Below are 22029 nucleotides of genomic sequence, written 5' to 3' on the forward strand. Positions count from 1 at the left end.
TTATTATTATACTTTATTTATTAAGCGCCAACATATTCCGCAGCGCTGTCCATGGATACAATTCATTTAAATAAAACAAGACTTGTAAGATACAGGACAAAATTTACAAACACATACAGGAGGAATTGAGGGACCTATTCCCGTGGGAACTTTTGCAGTTGTTATCAGCTAAAGCCAATTAGGGAAAATTGGTAGCAGAGTTAGCCTTGACAAATCAGCAGGGTGCAAAATAATGTATATTGCAAAGTTGTTTTAATAAACATTTTATATTAAAAACTACATGAAACCCTACATTTTTCTGTCATGATTCAGAGCATGCAATTTTTTTAAAAAAAGTTCTAATTTGCTTGTATTATCAAATTTTCTTTGTTCTCTTGGTATCTTTTGTAAGCTCAAAAGTGTCTAGAGCACTATATGGCAGCAATTTTGGAAGAAACAAAATTGTTGCTTACCTGATAAATTTATTTCTTGACAAGATGAGTCCACGGATCATCATGAATTACTGTTGGGAATATCACTCCTGGCCAGCAGGAGGCAGCAAAGAGCACCACAGCAAAGCTGTTAAGTATCACTTCCCCTCCCACAACCCCCCAGTTATTCGACCAAAGGAAAAGTAGAGAAAAGATGTAACACAAGGTCCCTGAGGTTTACAAAACAAAAAGACTGTCTGAATAAAGAGGGCGGGCCATGGACTCATCGTGTCAAGAAATAAATACATTTATCAGGTAAGCATAAATTTTGTTTTCTATTGACACAATTAGTCCACGGATCATCAATTACTGTTGGGAATCAATACCCAAGCTAGAGTACACAGATGATAAGGGAGGGCAAGACAGGCATCTAAACAGAAGGCACCACCACTTGAAGAACCCTTCTGACAGAAAAAACCCTTGCCAAGACCAACTATCAATCTTGCGTTGCAATGCTGATCCACAAAAGCTTCATTCTTGAAAACCCAAGAAGCAGATACAGCCCTAGTGAAAAGAGCTGTAATTCTCTCAAGAGGCTGCTGTCCAGCAGTCTCATTACCAAACGAAGTATTCTTCCAACCAAAGGAAAACAGAAGTAACTGTCCCAGAGAGAAAAAAACAACCAAACAGAAAACTGGCGAAAATCCTTAGTCGTCTGTAGACAGAGATTAAGAACATGCACAACATCCAAGTTGTGCCACTAACGTTCCTTATGATAAAGATGATTGGGACATAGACAAGGAACAACAAATCCCTATGAAGAACCACCTTATCTAAAAGAAAGATAAGATAAAGCAAAAAACACACTGCCAAGCTGAGAGTTCCGAGACTCTTCGAGCAGAGGAAAGCCTTCCGAGATAACACTAAATATCTATGGAAAGTACCGCAAAACCTTAAAAACAAGGTTAAGAACAAAGTTGAGGCTCCAAGTGGGAGCAACAGACTTGAGGACAGGCTTGAGTCTGACCAGACCTGACAAGGATTGCACAGCTGGCAGGACTGCCAGACACTTATGTAGCAAAATGGACAATGCAGAAACTGACCCTTCAGGGTACTGACAGACCTTTTTCAGACATCCTAGAGACAGGCAAAATACTAGAAATCCTGACTCCACTCCAAGAGAAGCCCTTGGCTTCACACCAATAAGGATAAGTACGCCATAGTCTATGGCAATCCCCTCGAAAACATGCCTGCAAGCCTGAGCCATGATTTCAATAACTGACTCAGAAACCCCACGCTTAAACAAAACCAAGCGTTCAATCACCAAGCAGGCAGCATCTGAGAAACTAGATGAAGAAGGGACCCTGCCTGACTCAGAAGGTCCTCCCTCAGGTAAAGTCCCCAAAGTGGAGAGACGACATTATCAGGTGGTCTGCATACCAGATCCTGCAAGGCCACGCAGAGGCTATTAGAATCCGCGCCACTCTCTCCTGTTGAATACGAGCAATGACTCGTGGAAGGAAAATAGAGTAAACAGGCGTGACAGACTGTAATCCAAGAAAAAAATGCCAAAACATCTGTCAGGGCTGTCAGTCGATAACTTGACAGTGAACCGCACCTTTAAAACTAGGCGTTCTGCTGAAACGCCCTCAGAAGCCAACTCTGGACCCCCCATTTGAGGGTTTACCTAGAGAACATTTCCGGAAGAAGAATCCACTCCCCGGGAGGAAATATCTGTCTGTTCAGAAGTCTGAATCTTAAATGCCTGAAGAAAAGGACAGACAGAAATTGTGAGCTTCCGCCCACTGAACAATCCAAGTCACCTTCTATATGGCAAAGGAAACCTTAGATCCCCCCTGTTGGTTAAAATAAAACATTGATGTGACATTCCCCGACTGGAACCAGACTAAGAAACGACTGAGGCCAAGAGGCCAAGCTATCAGAGCATTAAAGATCGCTCTCTACTTCAGATATTAAAGAGAAGAGCAGACACCTCCGAGTCCATAATCTTAACGAGACCCAGACAGCATACCAGCCCAGCAGGTTGGCATCCAAGGTCACATCACCCAGGAATATCTACGGGAGCACAAGGCCTGAGATGGATATTCCTGAAAATTACTCCAGTAGAGAGACTCTTTTCAACTGATCTATATCTATCCTTTGAGACAGATCCAATGCTCTCCCCTTTTATGGAAATTAGCAAAAAGGAATGATGTCCCATGGAAATCATTAGACCAATTCCCTCCTAAATCGAATCACTGAAAAGTGAAGGAGATTCAGCTGCAGTTAGATCCGAACTCCCAACCTACTAGTTGTAAAGAGTTAAGCCATTTACCCGACAACTAAAACTTGCTGTTGGCTAGACAGTAGCCTGCAGAGAGGAAAAAGGAATAAATCCTAGATATCCGACCTCTGTTAGAAAACTTCTTCTAAATACAGAGTCATAAAAATCCACCCCTGAAGATGGAACAAGGAAACACCTCTCCAGATTCAATTCCCATCCCTGAGAAAGAAGATTGGACAAAATCTCTTGAAAAAGGAGATAGCTCGAAGGAAGGATGACACCTGAACTACATATAGACCAGAAAGCACCATTGAGCTACCCCAGGACCTAAAGTCTTTCTTGGCTGATTAAATTTATAAGCTAGAGAAGCTCCCTAAAACATGAGAACAATAAAACACAGAGCCCTCAGGTCTATGTTCTTGTGAACAGACCCACCAGAACCAAAAGAAGGTCAGTACCAGAGAAAACTTGAGATACATACCCAGATCCCATTCCCAGACAGGGGCTGGAACTCTCACTCCCAGCGAGGAACGCCCTGAATCCTGTTCAAGGAATTTTTCTCATCGTACCAGAACTTCAGAAATCATAGATTGCATTCCAAACTCTAAGGAAGAAAAGGAAAGAAAAAAAAAAAAACCAAAAAAAAAAAAAAAAAAAAACCAAAAAATAAACAAACAAAAAAACTTTCCTTTAGACCTACTCCAGAAAAATCCGAAAAGCATGGACTGTTCTGCCAAAACAAGTCCAAAGAAGGTCTCATCCTTGAAAGGAAAATGCCAGAAGCATTACTTTAGAGGAAAAAATTGAACCTGCAACTGCAGCACTATAAAGCCTATAAAGCCTAGGCTGTACCACTAAGTCACAGGTAGGCTTTCCAGCTGACCAAGACATTAGCCATAACGCCCCGCTGCTAGCACCGCAAGCTTAATAAGACAAGTAATTGCTCTAAATTAACAATTAAACCTCCCGCTTCTTATCTATGGATCTGAAAAGAAGCAGGTACCCTCTAAAAGGATCGAAGATCTCAGCGCCATAGTAACGGGCCCCTCTCTTCTTTAGGCACCGTGCATTTTAATGGAGACAGCGACAGGAAGATCCTTGAAAAGACGTAAGACAGGGAGAAAGATATCCCTAGCTTATCCTATTCCTGTGAGAATATCCAAGGTACGCCTAGAAAAAGCTTCCTCAAGGAAGGAACATCATATAAATGATAAAGTTCACAAAACTTTTCAAGGTTGACAAAGACAAGGGTATCAATGTCGTCCAAGTAGCCAAAACCTCCTTTAACAGTACACGAGGTGTGCAAGCATACATATGAAGGAAAACACTTCAGCATCAGATGAAGGAATTATACTGTCCGCATCAGAGATTTTTAATCACAGAAGCTACCGGCGAATTCCCCTCATCTGACTTAGGAGAGAGAGAGCAACCTATGTAGCAGATGAGAGGCAGAAACCTTACTATCCGAATCTTCAAATGTCCGTTTGCATTTTTCCTGTAGAAAGGAAACGCAGATAAAGCTGCAGATATCGCAGAGGATACCTGAGCTACAAATCTATAGGCAAATACACTCCTCCAGGAGATTGAGAGGAACCGCAGGGCACTGTATGTAACGCCACAGAGGCTTGGGACACTTGAGGAGAAAGCTGTGGCATTGCCTAAACAGCAACATCCCAGGAGACATAAGACTCACCATGTAACAACTGATCAGTATTTCAGAAGACAAGACATTAGATAAAACTAATTATTTGTCCTGAAGGATATGAGGCTCTAAACAAATAGGCATAAATGTTCTTTCATAATATGGTCCACCAGGGCCAATAAACATATATTTGAAGACTGGGTAGATACTCCAGGAAGAATACCACTAACCACAGTGGATAAAACTTATAATATAACAGGTCTATTAAGTCCTTAACTAGACAATTAAGGTAAGCAACACATAGGATCAATATGGACCTCTGAAAAGAATGGGCATGTCTACAACAGTCTCCAGCTCCTAAAAAGGAATGCTCACTACACAGAATGGAATTAAAATATACACTGTGTACTGTCACTTTAAGAGCAAAAATATCGTTATTTTCATAACCCCTACACGGAACCCGCTTTTAGAATGAGGGGACCAGTAAGTCAGAGGCAGGGAAAGCAGAGCTCATACATTTATAGAGCTTTATGGAACTTTAAAGCAGGAGGAGAATGGAGTCCACAATAACGTTAACATTTCCTGAAAACAGAAAACATGCAGCGCCTCATCTGAGGAGAACAATGATAAATAAGAAAAACTCTGTAGGGAATCACATCGCTAAGATTAGACTTCCTACATGATGAATTAGTAAGAAAAATCGGTTTAGTAATGGCGCCGCTTGGAAGACACTCCCCCTGCAATCGGAAGCAACGTATCAACAATAATTGCGCAGTTAGAAACATAGTGCGCCCTCAGATCCAACTTATTTGAATTCCCGCCATTGAAATTGCTCTGTATGCAGAGCAGTAATGATAAAAAAGACAGCCCTTGTATACAAGTCTCCAACCTCAGTAAACAAAAGAAGCCATTAAGGAGACCTAAGCCCTTTCCTTATGCCTTTTAGAAATAAGGAGCAAGCTCAATAAACCTAAAAGGAGCCCTAAACATAATACCCATTACAAATGAATACTACACGAGGCATAAGGGATTACCCAGATAAGCCTCTGAACGTACCAGAGCCAACACAAAATAATAGGGTATACTAGTATACAGGAAAGTATTAACCCTTAGTCTCCTAATCACAATAGTGCCTGCATCCTGCTAAAAATATATCCTTCCAAGGATATATTATGTCCCAAATAAAGCTGCAGTATATGTTATAAGTGCACATTCCCCCTATATAGAGATCAAAAGGCACTTACCTGCAATCCAGCAGGAGGACAGCCTAACCGGTATGAGAGGAAGCAACTCCTCACATAGACCTCAACGTAAACCTGCCTGGCAGCAGGTCAGCTCACTAGGTTTGAGAGGCATTCTCCCTCACATGGACCTGTGTAAAAAAAAAGGAAGACTGAGTAATCTTTCAAGTTAGGGTAGCAACAACTATTTGGAAGGCGCAGTGAGAATTATACCCCACAAGTTCCCAATTGCTTAAAAGCCACCACTGCTCTACTGAAGAGACTGACATGGACTATGGCTAAACCCCAGGAAAGAGTAGAACAAGCTTGCTCTGCTTTTAAATAATCAACTCTTAATTGAAGAATCTTCTTTTCAGACACCTAAACTTTACCACCTCCTTGCTTTTAACGTTTTGCTTTTAAGAGAATGACTAGGGGTTGTGGGAGGGAAAGTGATACTTAACAGCTTTGCTGTGGTGCTCTTTGCCTCCTCCTGCTGGCTAGGAGTGATATTCCCAACATTAATTAATGATGATCCGTGGACTCATTCGTATCCCTTCGCAAGAGCACTAGATGGCAGCACTATTCCCTGTCAATGCTGTCAATCACAAAAGAAAATGTTTTTGCGTTTTATATCAAGATGTTAACTGTCCCTTTAAAAGGCAGGAAACCCCAAAATTGTGTTTCATGATTTAGACAGAACATACAATTTTAAACAACTTTCCAGTTTACTATTATCAAATTTGATTAATTCTCTTGTTATCCTTTGCTAATGGAACAGCATTGCACTACTAGCAGCTGAACACATCTAGTTAGCCAATCACAGGAGACAAATGTGCGCAATCAGCGGTAGCTCCCACAAGATAGGTGCGTTTTCTTTTTTAAAAAGGGATACCAAGAATACTCTTGGGAATATCACTCCTGGCCAGCAGTAATTAATGATGATCCGTGGACTCATCGTGTCATTAGAAAGAAAAATGGGGGGTGGTGGGAAGAGATTGCGCAGAAGTCATATTTAATACTTCAGAGTGGGTAGGATATTTATGTATTTTTAGGTTAGGTTGGTGGCTTATATCTACCTTCGTCTATTTGACATGAAAGATTCCCAGATTAGACAGTGGTTAGTTGTTTGCCGTCTATCACTGTAGACATACTTTTCCATAGACTTTACATAATTGATGCATTCTATCACTCCTTGCCATCTAGGTGGGTGATTTTTTTCCCCAGTAAATTGTAATGTTTTATAGTCATTAATTGCAGTTTAGCTTATTGTCCTAAAGTAAATGACAGTATAGCATATAAGAAGTATTGCTGGCTAGTCCTGTAGGTGGGTAAGGAGTGCGTGGGTGGCAAATAAATGAATTAAAAACAAAAACACACTCACCAACGACTGGACCAAGGTAGTAAAACAACTTCTTTGCAGATCTGGAGGTAAACTGGCAAAGCTCCTTTCAGACCAACATTTCACAAAATATTTTTCAATCCATCTAAAGTAAAGAGAAACAATAAAAATCTTGAAAGTAATTTGTTAAAGTGGACGATTTTGCCAAGAGGAAAGCAATGGAAATGCTTTACAGTGATTGGTTAATAACAAATGTCTTGTTTCTATAAGTTAGTAATAGTGATGCACCGAAATGGAAATTCTTGACCGAAACCGAATCCGAAAATCCAGGATGCACTTGGCCGAAAACCGAAACAGATACCGAAAATGTATTTTTTCAAATTATTTTCAAATAATTTTTTTTTAGTTTTTTTTTTGCATAATTAGAGCCAATAAAAAAAGCCTACACTTTTATTGAAAGTAACACACTAAAATTGGACAAAAATATCTTAAAACAATAATATGCTACACAATAATTTTACCAAGAAAAAAAAAACAGGCAAAAAATAATGCCATTTTCGACCAAAATGTTTCTACGACCAAAATTTTGGTGCATCCCTACTTAAAACAATTATAAATATCAATATACTGTATTATTCTTCATTTAGTTCTATGTAACATAATCATATTTAATAGGTTTTTTTTTTACAAATTATCCAAATAAAGTATAATCCTAGAAAACTCATTATATGCAGAACAGTAAGTGAAGTAATAAACTTAAACAGCAGCTCTAGGCTAGCATCAAATTTGAAATATGCTACACAATAATTTTACCGAAACTAACAGGCAAAAAAACCGAAAACCGAAATAGCCAAAAATGCCATTTTCGGCCGAAACTTTCTGCGGCCGAAATTGCGGTGCATCCCTAGTTAGTAAGATGCACAACCCACAGAGAAATGTCACATTGCATCTCTGACATTAAAAGGGACATCAGAGGGCGAAAAGAAAATGCTCTAATGTCTTAGGGCGGTTTATAATTGCACATTTATTTGCATATAACAGTGTGTTTACCCCCTTTCCAGGGACAAATGTCTGCTTCAGAGCAGCAATGCACAACTAGGTGGTAGCTAAGCACACCTGGTGAGCCAACGACAAGAGGCATGTTTGTAACCACTAATAACCTGCTGGCTCCCCGTAGTACACTGCTGTTCCTGAGCCTACCTATGTATGCTTTTCAACATAGGATACCAAAAGAGCAAAGTCAAGTTGATAAAAGCAGTAAAATGAAATTGCAAGCTCCCTCTGAACCATGGAATAAGGCAGAATTCAGATATTTTTATAAGGTTTTCATCAGTCACTTGTCCTTTGCAAATTGCTCTGTAAATTTGTGCATTTGGCAGCTAGTAAGGGTTTTAACAACTATGTTGCTAATTTTACTCTTCATAAAGTTAGAGGACAAAGCCTATATAATTCAGCAAATTACGAGGCAGTAGCGAGAAACCCAAAGCCTTATCCGATTGGTTGTGCATCCAGTGACCTCATGGAGACACAGGCAATCAGATGGGCTTTGTAATTCACCCATTCTTCACGATTTGTTTTTGCCTCTGCCTGGCATCCTCCCCAAGTGAACCTTGGGGAATGAGGTTTACAAAAGGGGCGAAGCTCCCCTTGAACCCCCCAGGCAGAGGCAAAAATAGATAGTGGAGATGGAACGGACCAATCAGATCATACATAGGAGATAGACGTTAATGGATGATCTGATTGGCCCGTGACAACCAATCGGATAAGGCTTTGGGTTTGTAGCTACCACCTACTTGTAAATTACTGATGTAGACAATATTGCAAACAAAATGTTGTACCAGTGGGTGTGGTCAAAAAGATGATGGAACAATAAACATTACTGGTGTAAGTTTCTAAAGTTTTCAATTTATCTTGTTAATAGTTAGAAAAGGAATTTTTTTTTCACCTCCTATTAGATTTATATACTACAGACCTAAACAAGTACAAAAAAAAAATAACATATACAGCATAGTGCAAAAACAACAAAAAATAACAAAATTATTTTAAACCAATATAAAAATTGTTATACATTGTTTTCAAGCTTATTTTAAATTCCTGACTCCGGCTACAAACAAAATAAACACACAGCTCCCTAAACAAAGATTTACAATGGATATTTATGACATAGTTTTTAACGCACATTTTATTTACTCAGTGAAGTTATTACAATGCTATGAAATGCTCAGTTAAACTTACTTCATACAAGAAGTGTACAGCTGCTTTTCGCCAAGTGAGTGAGCAATACAAAGGCATTCCAACACCGACTGCTGAAGTCCAACCACTGGCTAAACAGGGAACGTAAAAAAAAAAAAATGGTAGTACATTTAAAAATGTGTAAGTCATGTTGTAAAGGCAAACTCAAGGGATCTGCAACCTTTACTAGGACATAAGAGAAACAAAACTAATGCTACTGGCTGGTCCCATTCCTGCTAAGAAATCTGTTTATAGCAAGTCTTTTGCAATATTTTCTGACTACTGCCACATAAAGAATCTATTGTTCTCTGAGTAGGATACTCCTACAATTTGTTTACTATTGATGCAATGTTTGCTGTACACAAATAACAATTTTGCAAAGCAAAACCACAAATAGAAATAATGGTTTAAAGGTACAGTAGTTTTTTTGTTTTTTGACAAGTTGCCTAATTTTGGAACTACCCTTATACCCTTCAATATTCAAATAAAATACATTCTGCTTGACCAGGACTGTAACACACGGACTGGGGGATTCCCAAAAACATGAGCTTAAAAGGGACATAAAACAAGTAGAGACAAAATATAATAATATGTACTTTAATTACTTTACCTGCAAATTTATACTGCAGTGCCTCGCCATTAACCCTTTCTTTTTAGTTTCTGAATTGTAAAGCTCTAACTCCCCCCCCGCGTATTTCCTTCTATGGCTGTATCTATATCTATTGTTGTTATGGTAGTATACAAAAGTGCATAGGGATTATCTGCTGGAGCATGCCTAGAAGCTGTGAATTTAGTTGAAATACAATGCCTGTGTCTAAACACTGATAAGAGGGGTGGAGTTGGCTGCTCCAGGCAGCTTAGCTATGTAATTAATTTTGCTTATTTTTTAAAATTATTTTAAAAATACCTGCCAGCAATTTTTAAACATTTTTTTATGCTAACTATTTTTAATAAATTAGCCCCACAGATCTCAACCTGTTTTATGCCCCTTTAAAGTGATCAATTAAAGGAACAGTAAATACAGTAGATACAAGATAACAAGACAATGCAATAACATTTGGTCTGAACTTCAAATGAGTAGTAGATTTTTTTCCTGACAAATTTCAAAGTTATGTCTATTTCCACTCCTCCTGTATCATGTGACAGCATTCAGCCAATCACAAATGCATACACGTACCATGTGACAGTCATCAGCCAATCACAAATGCATCTATATTCTGTGAATTTTTGCACATGCTCAATAGGATCTGGTGACTCAAAAGTGTAAATATAAAAATAATGCACATTTTATTAATGGATGTAAATTGTAAAGTTGTTTAAAATTGCTGCTCTATCTGAATCATGAAAGTTTAAAGTTGAAAGACTTGAGTGTCCCTTTAAATACAGTAGAATTGCATAATCAACAAATGGATAATAAAAAATAGAAAATGTAAAAGAACTTAATTTGCATTTCAAAAGAATAGTATATTTTTTTCTAACTAATTTCAAAGTTATGTCTATTTTACTTCCCCCTGCATCATGTGACTGACATGAGCCAATCACCAAATGCATATACGTATAGTCTATTAATTCTTGCACAGTAGGAGCTGGTATCTAAAAGTGTGCATGTAAAGAGATTGTGCACATTTAGATAATGGAAATGAAAGGTTGCTTAAAATTGTGTGCTCTGTCTAAATCGTAAAAGTTTACATTTTGACTTGAGTGCTCCCTTAACGATCGATGTACCCTTTACGTTGTGTGCTAGTTAAGGGGTTTCCTAGCGCAGCTGTGCCGGAAGCATGCAGATATAGCACGGTCAAGACTCGCACTATAAACAAGCCCAATGAGAGGGCTTGTTTAACAACCCCCAACGTATAGGGTATGTTGGTGGTTGTTAAGGTGTTAGAGAAATCACTGAGGTCTTTAAGGGGTGGAACCTAGAAGTCCCTACAAGATGTGAGCTCTGTAAATAAAAACAAAGCTGTATAAAACCAAATCAAAACCAGTTGAATAACATACAAGATATGTTGAGCAATGTCATGGCTTAGATAGATGTGATGAGCACAAACCCAGGGATATGTCTCTTTGTATATTAATCTAACTAGCTGGATCAACATGCTAAACAGTGGAGGCTCCTCATATGATCACAACCGCACGTGAGCCCCCTGGGAAAAAAAAAATAAATAAATATTTTTTTTGGCTGAATAAATATAATTTCTCCAATAGCCCCCCTATTGGAAAAAATATATTTATTCTGCCAAAAAAAAGGTTCCAGTCTACTGTCCAGTTTAATTTAAAAAAAAAATCCTTTTATATACCTCTATACCGTACGTGCGGTAGAGAAATATAGCCTGCTATAGCCCTTTGCACATGTTTATGTGCCTGCTGCTCCGCCCATAACAGAACCTATACCTTTGCTGATCGCACAATTTTCACTGTGCGAGCTGGGCCATTTCTATGGGCGGGCAGCAGGGGGAGCTCCCAAAGTTAGGAACTAACTACAAGTCCCATAATGCATAGCCATTACTAAGCCAATGAGAGACTGAGAGAGCGGTCTGGTGGTCAGGGAAGGAGGGGCTGCAGACTTGCACGCGTGTGGAACAAAACACTGGCACTGCTAATCAAGGTATGTCTAACTTACAACCTATTTCAGTCTTCGTTATTCTCCCTGATCGGCTACACTGAACTGCTCTACTTAATGCTGTTGCAGTCTACACTCTATCTTTATGCTGTAATAAGATCTGGAGTGAGTTTTTGCCTAAGTAGATATGATAATAAAGTAGTACTATCCTACTTAGGCAAAAAATCACTCCAGATCTTATTACAGCATAAAGAGAGTGTGTAGACTGCAACTTAGCAAGTAGAGCAGTTCAGTGTAGCCAATCAGGGAGAATTACAGCAGTGAAGATTTCTAAGATGGAAAACGTTTTTACTACATTTCTTATTTATATTCTTTACTGATGCATAACAATTTTTTTTTATTTTACATCTGTAGTCTAGGACTACAGACGTAAAATTAAAAAAAAAATGTTATGCATCAGTAAAGAATATACATAACAGATGTAGTAAAAACGTATCTTAGAAATCTTCACTGCTGTAATTCTTAAATGTTATGCACCACTGCCACCTGCAAGTAATATAGCAAGCACTATAATATGATTGTGTGTGAAGGTAATATGTGTGTATGTGTAAAAAATATATATATATATATATATATATATATATATATATATATATATATATATATATATATATATATATATATATTTCAGCATATATCCTCTATATTGTATTCTTTGAAAACGAATTGGAGCTGCATTTTTGTTTTTTCTGTTATGTACCTGAGCTATTTCATATATTAAAATAAACCTAAATGAGCATTTCCCATATATGTTCTACTATGCAGCTGGTATAACAAGTCACTGGAAACACATTACGAGGAAACCAATGTTACAGTACACTGTCTCTTTAAATTTATTTTAACAATATAAAAGAATAGCACATCTATGTGTTTTTTTTTTTAAAGGACCAGTCAACACTGTAGATTTGCATAATCAACAAATGCATGATAAGAAGACAATGCAACAGCACTTAGTCTGAACTTCAAATGAGTAGTAGATTTTTGTCCCTTTAAAGAACTCGTCTATATATTATTTTCTATGCTGGACTGGATGCGGCTTCATCTTTTTGTAACTCTTAGACCGCTCTTTAATTGGGGCCACTTTTCTGTATTGTGGTGGAGCCCTAGGCATGTGCCTATGTTGCCTTCTAGTTTATCAGGCTCTGGTGCAAGGCCCATCTTCCTCCATTACTTTATCTCACAATGATGGATTAAGTTAGCGCTGCACCAATTTGAAGAAGTAAACAAAACACACAACTAAACTTGCCTTATGGAAGAACTTGCAGTAATCTTTTTTTAACGTATAAATTGCAACTTCCTTTAGTCCCTCCAATCCATACATATCTGCAATAGAAAGTATGTGGCTGAAAGGCAAATTCAAAGAATTATTAGGAAAAATCTAATACAATTATCTGAACATAACGTACATGATAAAAACAATGTCTAGTTTTATACGCATTTTATTAAAGTCTGTGATTGACAATTTTAAGACTGTCTTAAGATCATAATATTGTGTTTAGCAATAAATACAAATGTAATACTGCAAAACTGTTAGGATAGAATTGTTTATGTCTCTTATTAATAAGTAACCCATAGCATTTTCACTAATGTTATGGGTTTCTAGTCAAACTATAAATGCAATAATGGTATCTCAAACCAAAAGCTATAACGGAGTTTGATAAAATAATTTAAGGGAATTATTTTGTTTCCTGTACATATAATTAAGGTTTTTGTTTAACCCCTTAATGACCACAGCACTTTTCCATTTTCTGTCCATTTGGGACCAAGGCTATTTTTACATTTTTGCAGTGTTTGTGTTTAGCTGTAATTTTCCTCTTACTCTTTTACTGTACCCACACATATTATATACCGTTTTTCTCGCCATTAAATGGACTTTCTAAAGATACCATTATTTTCATCATATCTTATCATTTACTATTAAAAAAAAATATAAAATACGAGGAAAAAATGGAAAAAAACACACTTTTTCTAACTTTGTCCCCCAAAATCTGTTACACATCTACAACCACCAAAAAACACCCATGCTAAATAATTTCTAAATTTTGTCCAGAGTTTAGAAATACCCAATGTTTACACGTTCTTTGCTTTTTTTTGCAAGTTATAGGGCAATAAATATAAGTAGCACTTTGCTATTTCCAAACCACTTTTTTTCAAAATGAGCGCTAGTTACATTGGAACCCTGATATCTGTCAGGAATACCTGAATATCCCTTGACATGTATATATATATTTTTAGAAGACATCCCAAAGTATTGATCTAGGCCCATTTTGGTATATTTCATGCCACCATTTCACCACCAAATGCGATCAAATAAAAAAAATTGTTCACTTTTTCACAAACTTTAGGATTCTCACTGAAATTATTTACAAACAGATTGTGCAATTATGGCATAAATGGTTGTAAATTTTTCTCTGGAATCCCCTTTGTTCAGAAATAGCAGACATATATGGCTTTGACGTTGCTTTTTGGTAATTAGAAGGCCGCTAAATGCCACTGCGCACCATGCGTGTATTATGCACAGCAGGGAAGGGGTTAATAAGGGAGCATGTAGGGAGCTTTTTGGGGTAATTTTAGCTTTAGTGTAGTGTAGTAGACAACCCAAAGTATTGATCTACGCCCATTTTGGTATATTTCATGCCACCATTTCACCGCCAAATGCGATCAAATAAAGAAAAACGTTAAATTTTTCAAAATTTTAGATTTCTCACTGAAATCATTTACAAACATTTTGTGCAATTATGGCACAAATGGTTGTAAATGCTTCTCTGGGGTCTCCTTTGTTCAAAAATAGCAGACATATATGGATTTGGTGTTGATTTTTGGTAATTAGAAGGCCGCTAAATGCCACTGCGCACAACATGTGAATTATGCCCAGCAATGAAGGGGTTAATTAGGTAGCTTGTATGGAGTTTGCAGGGTTAATTTTAGCTTTAGTGTAGAGATCAGCTTCCCACCTGACACATCAGACCCCCTGATCCCTCCCAAAGAGCTCTCTTTCCTCCCCCACCCCAAAAATTGTCCCCGCCATCTTAAGTACTGGCAGAAAGTCTGCCAGTACTAAAATAAAAGGTATCCTTTTTTTATATATAGCATATTTACATATGCTGCTGTGTAAGATTCCCCCCCTTAGCCCCCAACCTCCCTGATCCCCCCCAAAACAGCTCTCTAACCCTCCCCCTCTGCCTTATTGGGGGCCATCTTGGGTACTGGCAGCTGTCTGCCAGTACCCAGTTTGCATGTAAAAATGTTTTTTTTTTTTTTTATTTATTTTTTTCTGCAGTGTAGCTTCCCCCCCCCCCCCAAGACTAATCCCCCACCCCCTCCCAGATCCCTTAGATGACTTTAATCAGGGATTTTATCCCTCCTTTCTCCCCATAATAAAAGAAACCGTTTCTGTAGTGTAAGTGGTTCCCACCCGCTCCCTCCCCGTGCACGCCCACCACCCCCCGTGCACGCACGGCGATACCGCCCCCGATACCGCCCCAATCTCTGACCAGGAAGCCATCGATGGCCGCCCACCCACCTCCCACTTCAGCTCCCACCCACCAACGAATGCGGCCATCGATGTCCGGTGCAGAGAGGGCCACAGAGTGGCTCTCTCTGCACCGGAGGGGTAAAAAACATAATTTATGCTTACCTGATAAATTCCTTTCTTCTGTAGTGTGATCAGTCCACGGGTCATCATTACTTCTGGGATATTACTCCTCCCCAACAGGAAGTGCAAGAGGATTCACCCAGCAGAGCTGCATATAGCTCCTCCCCTCTACGTCACTCCCAGTCATTCGACCAAGGACCAACGAGAAAGGAAAAGCCAAGGGTGAAGTGGTGACTGGAGTATAAATTAAAAAATATTTACCTGCCTTAAAAACAGGGCGGGCCGTGGACTGATCACACTACAGAAGAAAGGAATTTATCAGGTAAGCATAAATTATGTTTTCTTCTGTTAAGTGTGATCAGTCCACGGGTCATCATTACTTCTGGGATACCAATACCAAAGCAAAAGTACACGGATGACGGGAGGGATAGGCAGGCTCTTTATACAGAAGGAACCACTGCCTGAAGAACCTTTCTCCCAAAAATAGCCTCCGATGAAGCAAAAGTGTCAAATTTGTAAAATTTGGAAAAAGTATGAAGCGAAGACCAAGTTGCAGCCTTGCAAATCTGTTCAACAGAGGCCTCATTCTTGAAGGCCCAAGTGGAAGCCACAGCTCTAGTAGAATGAGCTGTAATTCTTTCAGGAGGCTGCTGTCCAGCAGTCTCATAAGCTAAACGAATTATGCTACGAAGCCAAAAAGAAAGAGAGGTAGCGGAAGCTTTTTGACCTCTCCTCTGCCCAGAGTAAATGACAAACAGAGAAGACGTTTGTCGAAATTCCTTAGTTGCCTGTAAGTAAAATTTTAGAGCACGGACTACATCCAGGTTGTGCAGTAGACGTTCCTTCTTTGAAGAAGGATTTGGGCATAAAGAAGGAACAACAATCTCTTGATTGATATTCCTGTTAGTAACTACCTTAGGTAAGAACCCAGGTTTAGTACGCAGGACTACCTTATCCGAATGAAAAATCAAATAAGGAGAATCACAATGTAAGGCTGATAATTCAGAGACTCTTCGAGCCGAGGAAATAGCCATTAAAAATAGAACTTTCCAAGATAACAACTTTATATCAATGGAATGAAGGGGTTCAAACGGAACGCCCTGTAAAACATTAAGAACAAGGTTTAAACTCCATGGTGGAGCAACAGTTTTAAACACAGGCTTAATTCTGGCCAAAGCCTGACAAAAAGCCTGGACGTCAGGAACTTCTGACAGACGTTTGTGTAACAGAATGGACAGAGCTGAGATCTGTCCCTTTAATGAACTAGCAGATAAACCCTTTTCTAAACCTTCTTGTAGAAAAGACAATATCCTAGGAATCCTAACCTTACTCCAAGAGTAACCTTTGGATTCACACCAATATAGGTATTTACGCCATATCTTATGGTAAATCTTTCTGGTAACAGGTTTCCTAGCCTGTATTAAGGTATCAATAACTGACTCAGAAAATCCACGTCTTGATAAAATCAAGCGTTCAATTTCCAAGCAGTCAGCTTCAGAGAAGTTAGATTTTGATGTTTGAAGGGACCCTGTATCAGAAGGTCCTGTTTCAGAGGTAGAGACCAAGGTGGACAGGATGACATGTCCACCAGGTCTGCATACCAAGTCCTGCGTGGCCACGCAGGTGCTATTAGAATCACTGATGCTCTCTCTTGTTAGATTCTGGCAATCAATCGAGGAAGCAACGGGAAGGGTGGAAACACGTAAGCCATCCTGAAGTCCCAAGGTGCTGTCAGGGCATCTATCAGGACTGCTCCTGGATCCCTGGATCTGGACCCGTAACGAGGAAGCTTGGCGTTCTGTCGAGACGCCATGAGATCTATCTCTGGTTTGCCCCAACGTCGAAGTATTTGGGCAAAGACCTCCGGATGAAGTTCCCACTCCCCCGGATGAAAAGTCTGACGACTTAAGAAATCCGCCTCCCAGTTCTCCACTCCCGGGATGTGGATTGCTGACAGGTGGCAAGAGTGAGACTCTGCCCAGCAAATTATCTTTGATACTTCCATCATAGCTAGGGAGCTTCTTGTCCCTCCCTGATGGTTGATGTAAGCTACAGTCGTGATGTTGTCCGACTGAAACCTGATGAACCCCCGAGTTGTCAACTGGGGCCAAGCCAGGAGGGCATTGAGAACTGCTCTCAATTCCAGAATGTTTATTGGCAGGAGACTCTCCTCCTGACTCCATTGTCCCTGAGCCTTCATTGAATTCCAGACGGCACCCCAACCTAGAAGGCTGGCGTCTGTTGTTACAATTGTCCAGTCTGGTCTGCTGAATGGCATCCCCCTGGACAGATGTGGCCGAGAAAGCCACCATAGAAGAGAATTTCTGGTCTCTTGATCCAGATTCAGAGAAGGGGATAAGTCTGAGTAATCCCCATTCCACTGACTTAGCATGCACAGTTGCAGTGGTCTGAGGTGTAAGCGTGCAAAGGGTACTATGTCCATTGCCGCTACCATTAAGCCGATTACCTCCATGCAATGAGCCACTGACGGGTGTTGAATGGAATGAAGGGTGCGGCAAGCACTTTGAAGTCTTGTTAGCCTGTCCTCTGTCAGGTAAATCTTCATTTCTACAGAATCTATAAGAGTCCCCAGGAAGGGAACTCTTGTGAGTGGAACGAGTGAACTTTTCTTTTCGTTCACCTTCCATCCATGTGACCTTAGAAATGCCAGCACTAACTCTGTATGAGACTTGGCAGTTTGAAAGCTTGAAGCTTGTATCAGAATGTCGTCTAGGTATGGAGCTACCGAGATTCCCCGCGGTCTTAGTACCGCCAGAAGAGCACCCAGAACCTTTGTGAAGATTCTTGGAGCTGTAGCCAATCCGAATGGAAGAGCCACAAACTGGTAATGCCTGTCTAGGAAGGCAAACCTTAGGTACCGATAATGATCTTTGTGAATCGGCATGTGAAGGTAAGCATCTTTTAAATCTACAGTGGTCATGTATTGACCCTCTTGGATCATAGGTAAAATTGTCCGAATAGTCTCCATCTTGAACGATGGAACTCTTAGGAATTTGTTTAGGATCTTTAAGTCCAGGATTGGTCTGAAAGTTCCCTCTTTTTTGGGAACCACAAACAGATTTGAGTAAAACCCCTGTCCCTGTTCCGATCGTGGAACTGGATGGATTACTCCCATTAACAAGAGCTCTTGTACGCAGCGTAGAAACGCCTCTTTCTTTGTCTGGATTGTTGACAATCTTGACAGATGAAATCTCTCTCTTGGAGGAGAGTATTTGAAGTCCAGAAGGTATCCCTGAGATATTATCTCTAGCGCCCAGGGATCCTGAACATCTCTTGCCCAAGCCTGGGCGAAGAGAGAAAGTCTGCCCCCCACTAGATCCGATCCCGGATCGGGGGCCCTCAATTCATGCTGTTTTAGGGGCAGCAGCAGGTTTCCTAGTCTGCTTGCCCTTGTTCCAGGACTGGTTAGGTTTCCAGCCTTGTCTGTAGCGAGCAACAGCTCCTTCCTGTTTTGGTGCAGAGGAAGTTGATGCTGCTCCTGCTTTGAAATTACGAAAGGAACGAAAATTAGACTGTCTAGTCTTGGCTTTGGCTTTGTCCTGAGGCAGGGCATGGCCTTTACCTCCTGTAATGTCAGCGATAATCTCTTTCAACCCGGGCCCGAATAAGGTCTGCCCTTTGAAAGGTATATTAAGCAATTTAGACTTAGAAGTAACATCAGCTGACCAGGATTTTAGCCACAGCGCCCTGCGTGCCTGAATGGCGAATCCTGAATTCTTCGCCGTAAGTTTAGTAAGATGTACTACGGCCTCCGAAATGAATGAATTAGCTAGTTTAAGGACTCTAAGCCTGTCCGTAATGTCGTCCAGAGTAGCTGAACCAATGTTCTCTTCCAGAGACTCAATCCAGAATGCCGCTGCAGCCGTGATCGGCGCAATGCATGCAAGGGGTTGCAATATAAAACCTTGTTGAACAAACATTTTCTTAAGGTAACCCTCTAACTTTTTATCCATTGGATCTGAAAAAGCACAGCTATCCTCCACCGGGATAGTGGTACGCTTAGCTAAGGTAGAAACTGCTCCCTCCACCTTAGGGACCGTTTGCCATAAGTCCCTTGTGGTGGCGTCTATTGGAAACATTTTTCTAAATATCGGAGGGGGTGAGAACGGCACACCGGGTCTATCCCACTCCTTAGTAACAATTTCAGTAAGTCTCTTAGGTATAGGAAAAACCTCAGTACTCGTCGGTACCGCAAAATATTTATCCAACCTACACATTTTCTCTGGTATTGCAACTGTGTTAAAATCATTCAGAGCCGCTAACACCTCCCCTAGTAATACACGGAGGTTTTCCAGTTTAAATTTAAAATTTGAATTATCTGAATCCAGTCTGTTTGGATCAGAACCGTCACCCACAGAATGAAGTTCTCCGTCCTCATGTTCTGCCACCTGTGACGCAGTGTCTGACATGGCCCTAATATTATCAGCGCACTCTGTTCTCACCCCAGAGTGATCACGCTTACCTCTTAGTTCTGGTAATTTAGCCAAAACCTCAGTCATAACAGTAGCCATATCCTGTAATGTGATTTGTAATGGCCGCCCAGATGTACTCGGCGCTACAATATCACGCACCTCCCTCTGAGCGGGAGATGTAGGTACTGACACGTGAGGCGAGTTAGTCGGCATAACTCTCCCCTCGTTGTTTGGTGAAATTTGTTCAATTTGTACAGATTGATTTTTATTTAAAGTAGCATCAATACAGTTAGTACATAAATTTCTATTGGGCTCCACTTTGGCATTGCAACAAATGACACAGGTATCATCCTCTGAATCAGACATGTTTAACACACTAGCAAATAAACTTGCAACTTGGAAATACAATTCAATTAGAATAATATTAAAATGTACTGTGCCTTTAAGAAGCACAGAAGATCTATGACAGTTGAAAATTAATAAATTGAAACAGTTATAGCCTCAATCCTTGTAAACAACACAACTTTAGCAAAGGTTTAATCCCATTAGCAAAGATAACAAATTCTGAAAGCAGGAAACAAATTACAGAATAAACGTTTTTTATCTCAGTCAAACTATAATTCTCACAGCTCTGCTGAGAGAAATTACCTCCCTCAAAATAAGTTTTGAAGACCCCTGAGCTCTGTAGAGATGAACCGGATCATGCAGGGAATACAATGAGTTGCTGACTGAAATATTTGATGCATAGAAAAAGCGCCAAAAAACGGCCCCTCCCCCTCACACACAGCAGTGAGGGAGAACAGAAACTGTCAGAAAAACAGATTAAGCAACTGCCAAGTGGAAAAATAGTGCCCAAACATTTATTCACACAGTACCTCAGCAAATGAAAACGATTTTACATTCCAGCAAAAACGTTAAACATAATCTCTAGTTATTAAACAGCTTTATGTATTTCTTACAGTGTAATTCTAGTGAAGTACCATTCCCCAGAATACTGAAGTGTAAAGTATACATACATGACATTATATCGGTATGGCAGGATTTTCTCATCAATTCCATTGTCAGAAAATAAAAACTGCTACATACCTCTATGCAGATTCATCTGCCCGCTGTCCCCTGATCTGAAGTTTACCTCACTCCTCAGATGGCCGAGAACAGCAATATGATCTTAACTACTCCGGCTAAAATCATAACAAAAACTCTGGTAGATTCTTCTTCAAACTCTGCCAGAGAGGTAATAACACACTCCGGTGCTATTTTAAAATAACAAACTTTTGATTGAAGATATAAAACTAAGTATAATCACCATAGTCCTCTCACACATCCTATCTAGTCGTTGGGTGCAAGAGAATGACTGGGAGTGACGTAGAGGGGAGGAGCTATATGCAGCTCTGCTGGGTGAATCCTCTTGCACTTCCTGTTGGGGAGGAGTAATATCCCAGAAGTAATGATGACCCGTGGACTGATCACACTTAACAGAAGAAAATGTTATTGCAGGATGCCTCAATATCGAGGCATCCTGCAATAACCGGAAAACAGCTGGAAGTGATCAGGATCGCTTCCAGCTGCTTTCCACACTGAGGACGTGCAGGGTACGTTCTAAGGCGTTAACTGCCTTTTTTCTGAGGACGTACCCTGCACGTCCTCAGTCGTTAAGGGGTTAAACCCTTAAGACACGCACATACATATACTATATATATATATATATATATATATATATATATATATATATATATATATATATATATATATATATATATATATATATATACACACACACACACATACATACACACACATATATACATACATACATACATACATAATGAGACACTTTTTTACTTCTAGCCTGCTTTTTAAGGCAGACTTCCCTTTACGCCATAGCATCGCCGCATTACACAGCTTCTAAGCTTAGCTAGGGGTAGTACAGTGATTCAGACCAATCCCAGGAAGTAAATGATTTACACAATGAGTTATTTTCTCTACATTTTGGATTTAGTGGAGGATTTTAAACTCACTTTTCGCCTCCCCATATTTTAAATTGCTGTTGTATTTCCCCCAGAAAACAACTTTATCAAGCAGTGATTCAACCTACTTCCAGCTGATGAGTGGCAATAACCACGTAACAGCTGTCCTGGGATTGGTCTGAATCACTGTACTACCCCCTAGCTAAGCTTAGAAGCTGTGTAATGCGGCGATGCTATGGCTTAAAGGGAAGTCTGCATTAAAAAGCAGGCTAGAAGTAAAAAAG

The 22029-nt window shown here is 39.8% G+C and overlaps 1 protein-coding gene across 2 annotated transcripts in view; it reads right to left on the reverse strand.

Moving 5' to 3' along the window:
- BTBD8 (BTB domain containing 8) overlaps positions 1–22029 on the reverse strand; it is a 161638-nt gene that overhangs the window by 99283 nt on the left and 40326 nt on the right. For both annotated transcript variants that reach the window (XM_053694007.1, XM_053694004.1), the window contains exons 8-10: positions 12997–13093; positions 9134–9222; positions 6941–7043 (exon numbers count right to left, since the gene is read on the reverse strand). In XM_053694007.1, the coding sequence (XP_053549982.1) occupies positions 6941–7043; positions 9134–9222; positions 12997–13093 (289 nt within the window). The remainder of the gene's footprint in view (positions 1–6940; positions 7044–9133; positions 9223–12996; positions 13094–22029) is intronic.

The sequence above is a fragment of the Bombina bombina genome, chromosome 10 (genome assembly GCF_027579735.1).
Source record: "Bombina bombina isolate aBomBom1 chromosome 10, aBomBom1.pri, whole genome shotgun sequence".
Lineage (NCBI taxonomy): Eukaryota > Metazoa > Chordata > Amphibia > Anura > Bombinatoridae > Bombina > Bombina bombina.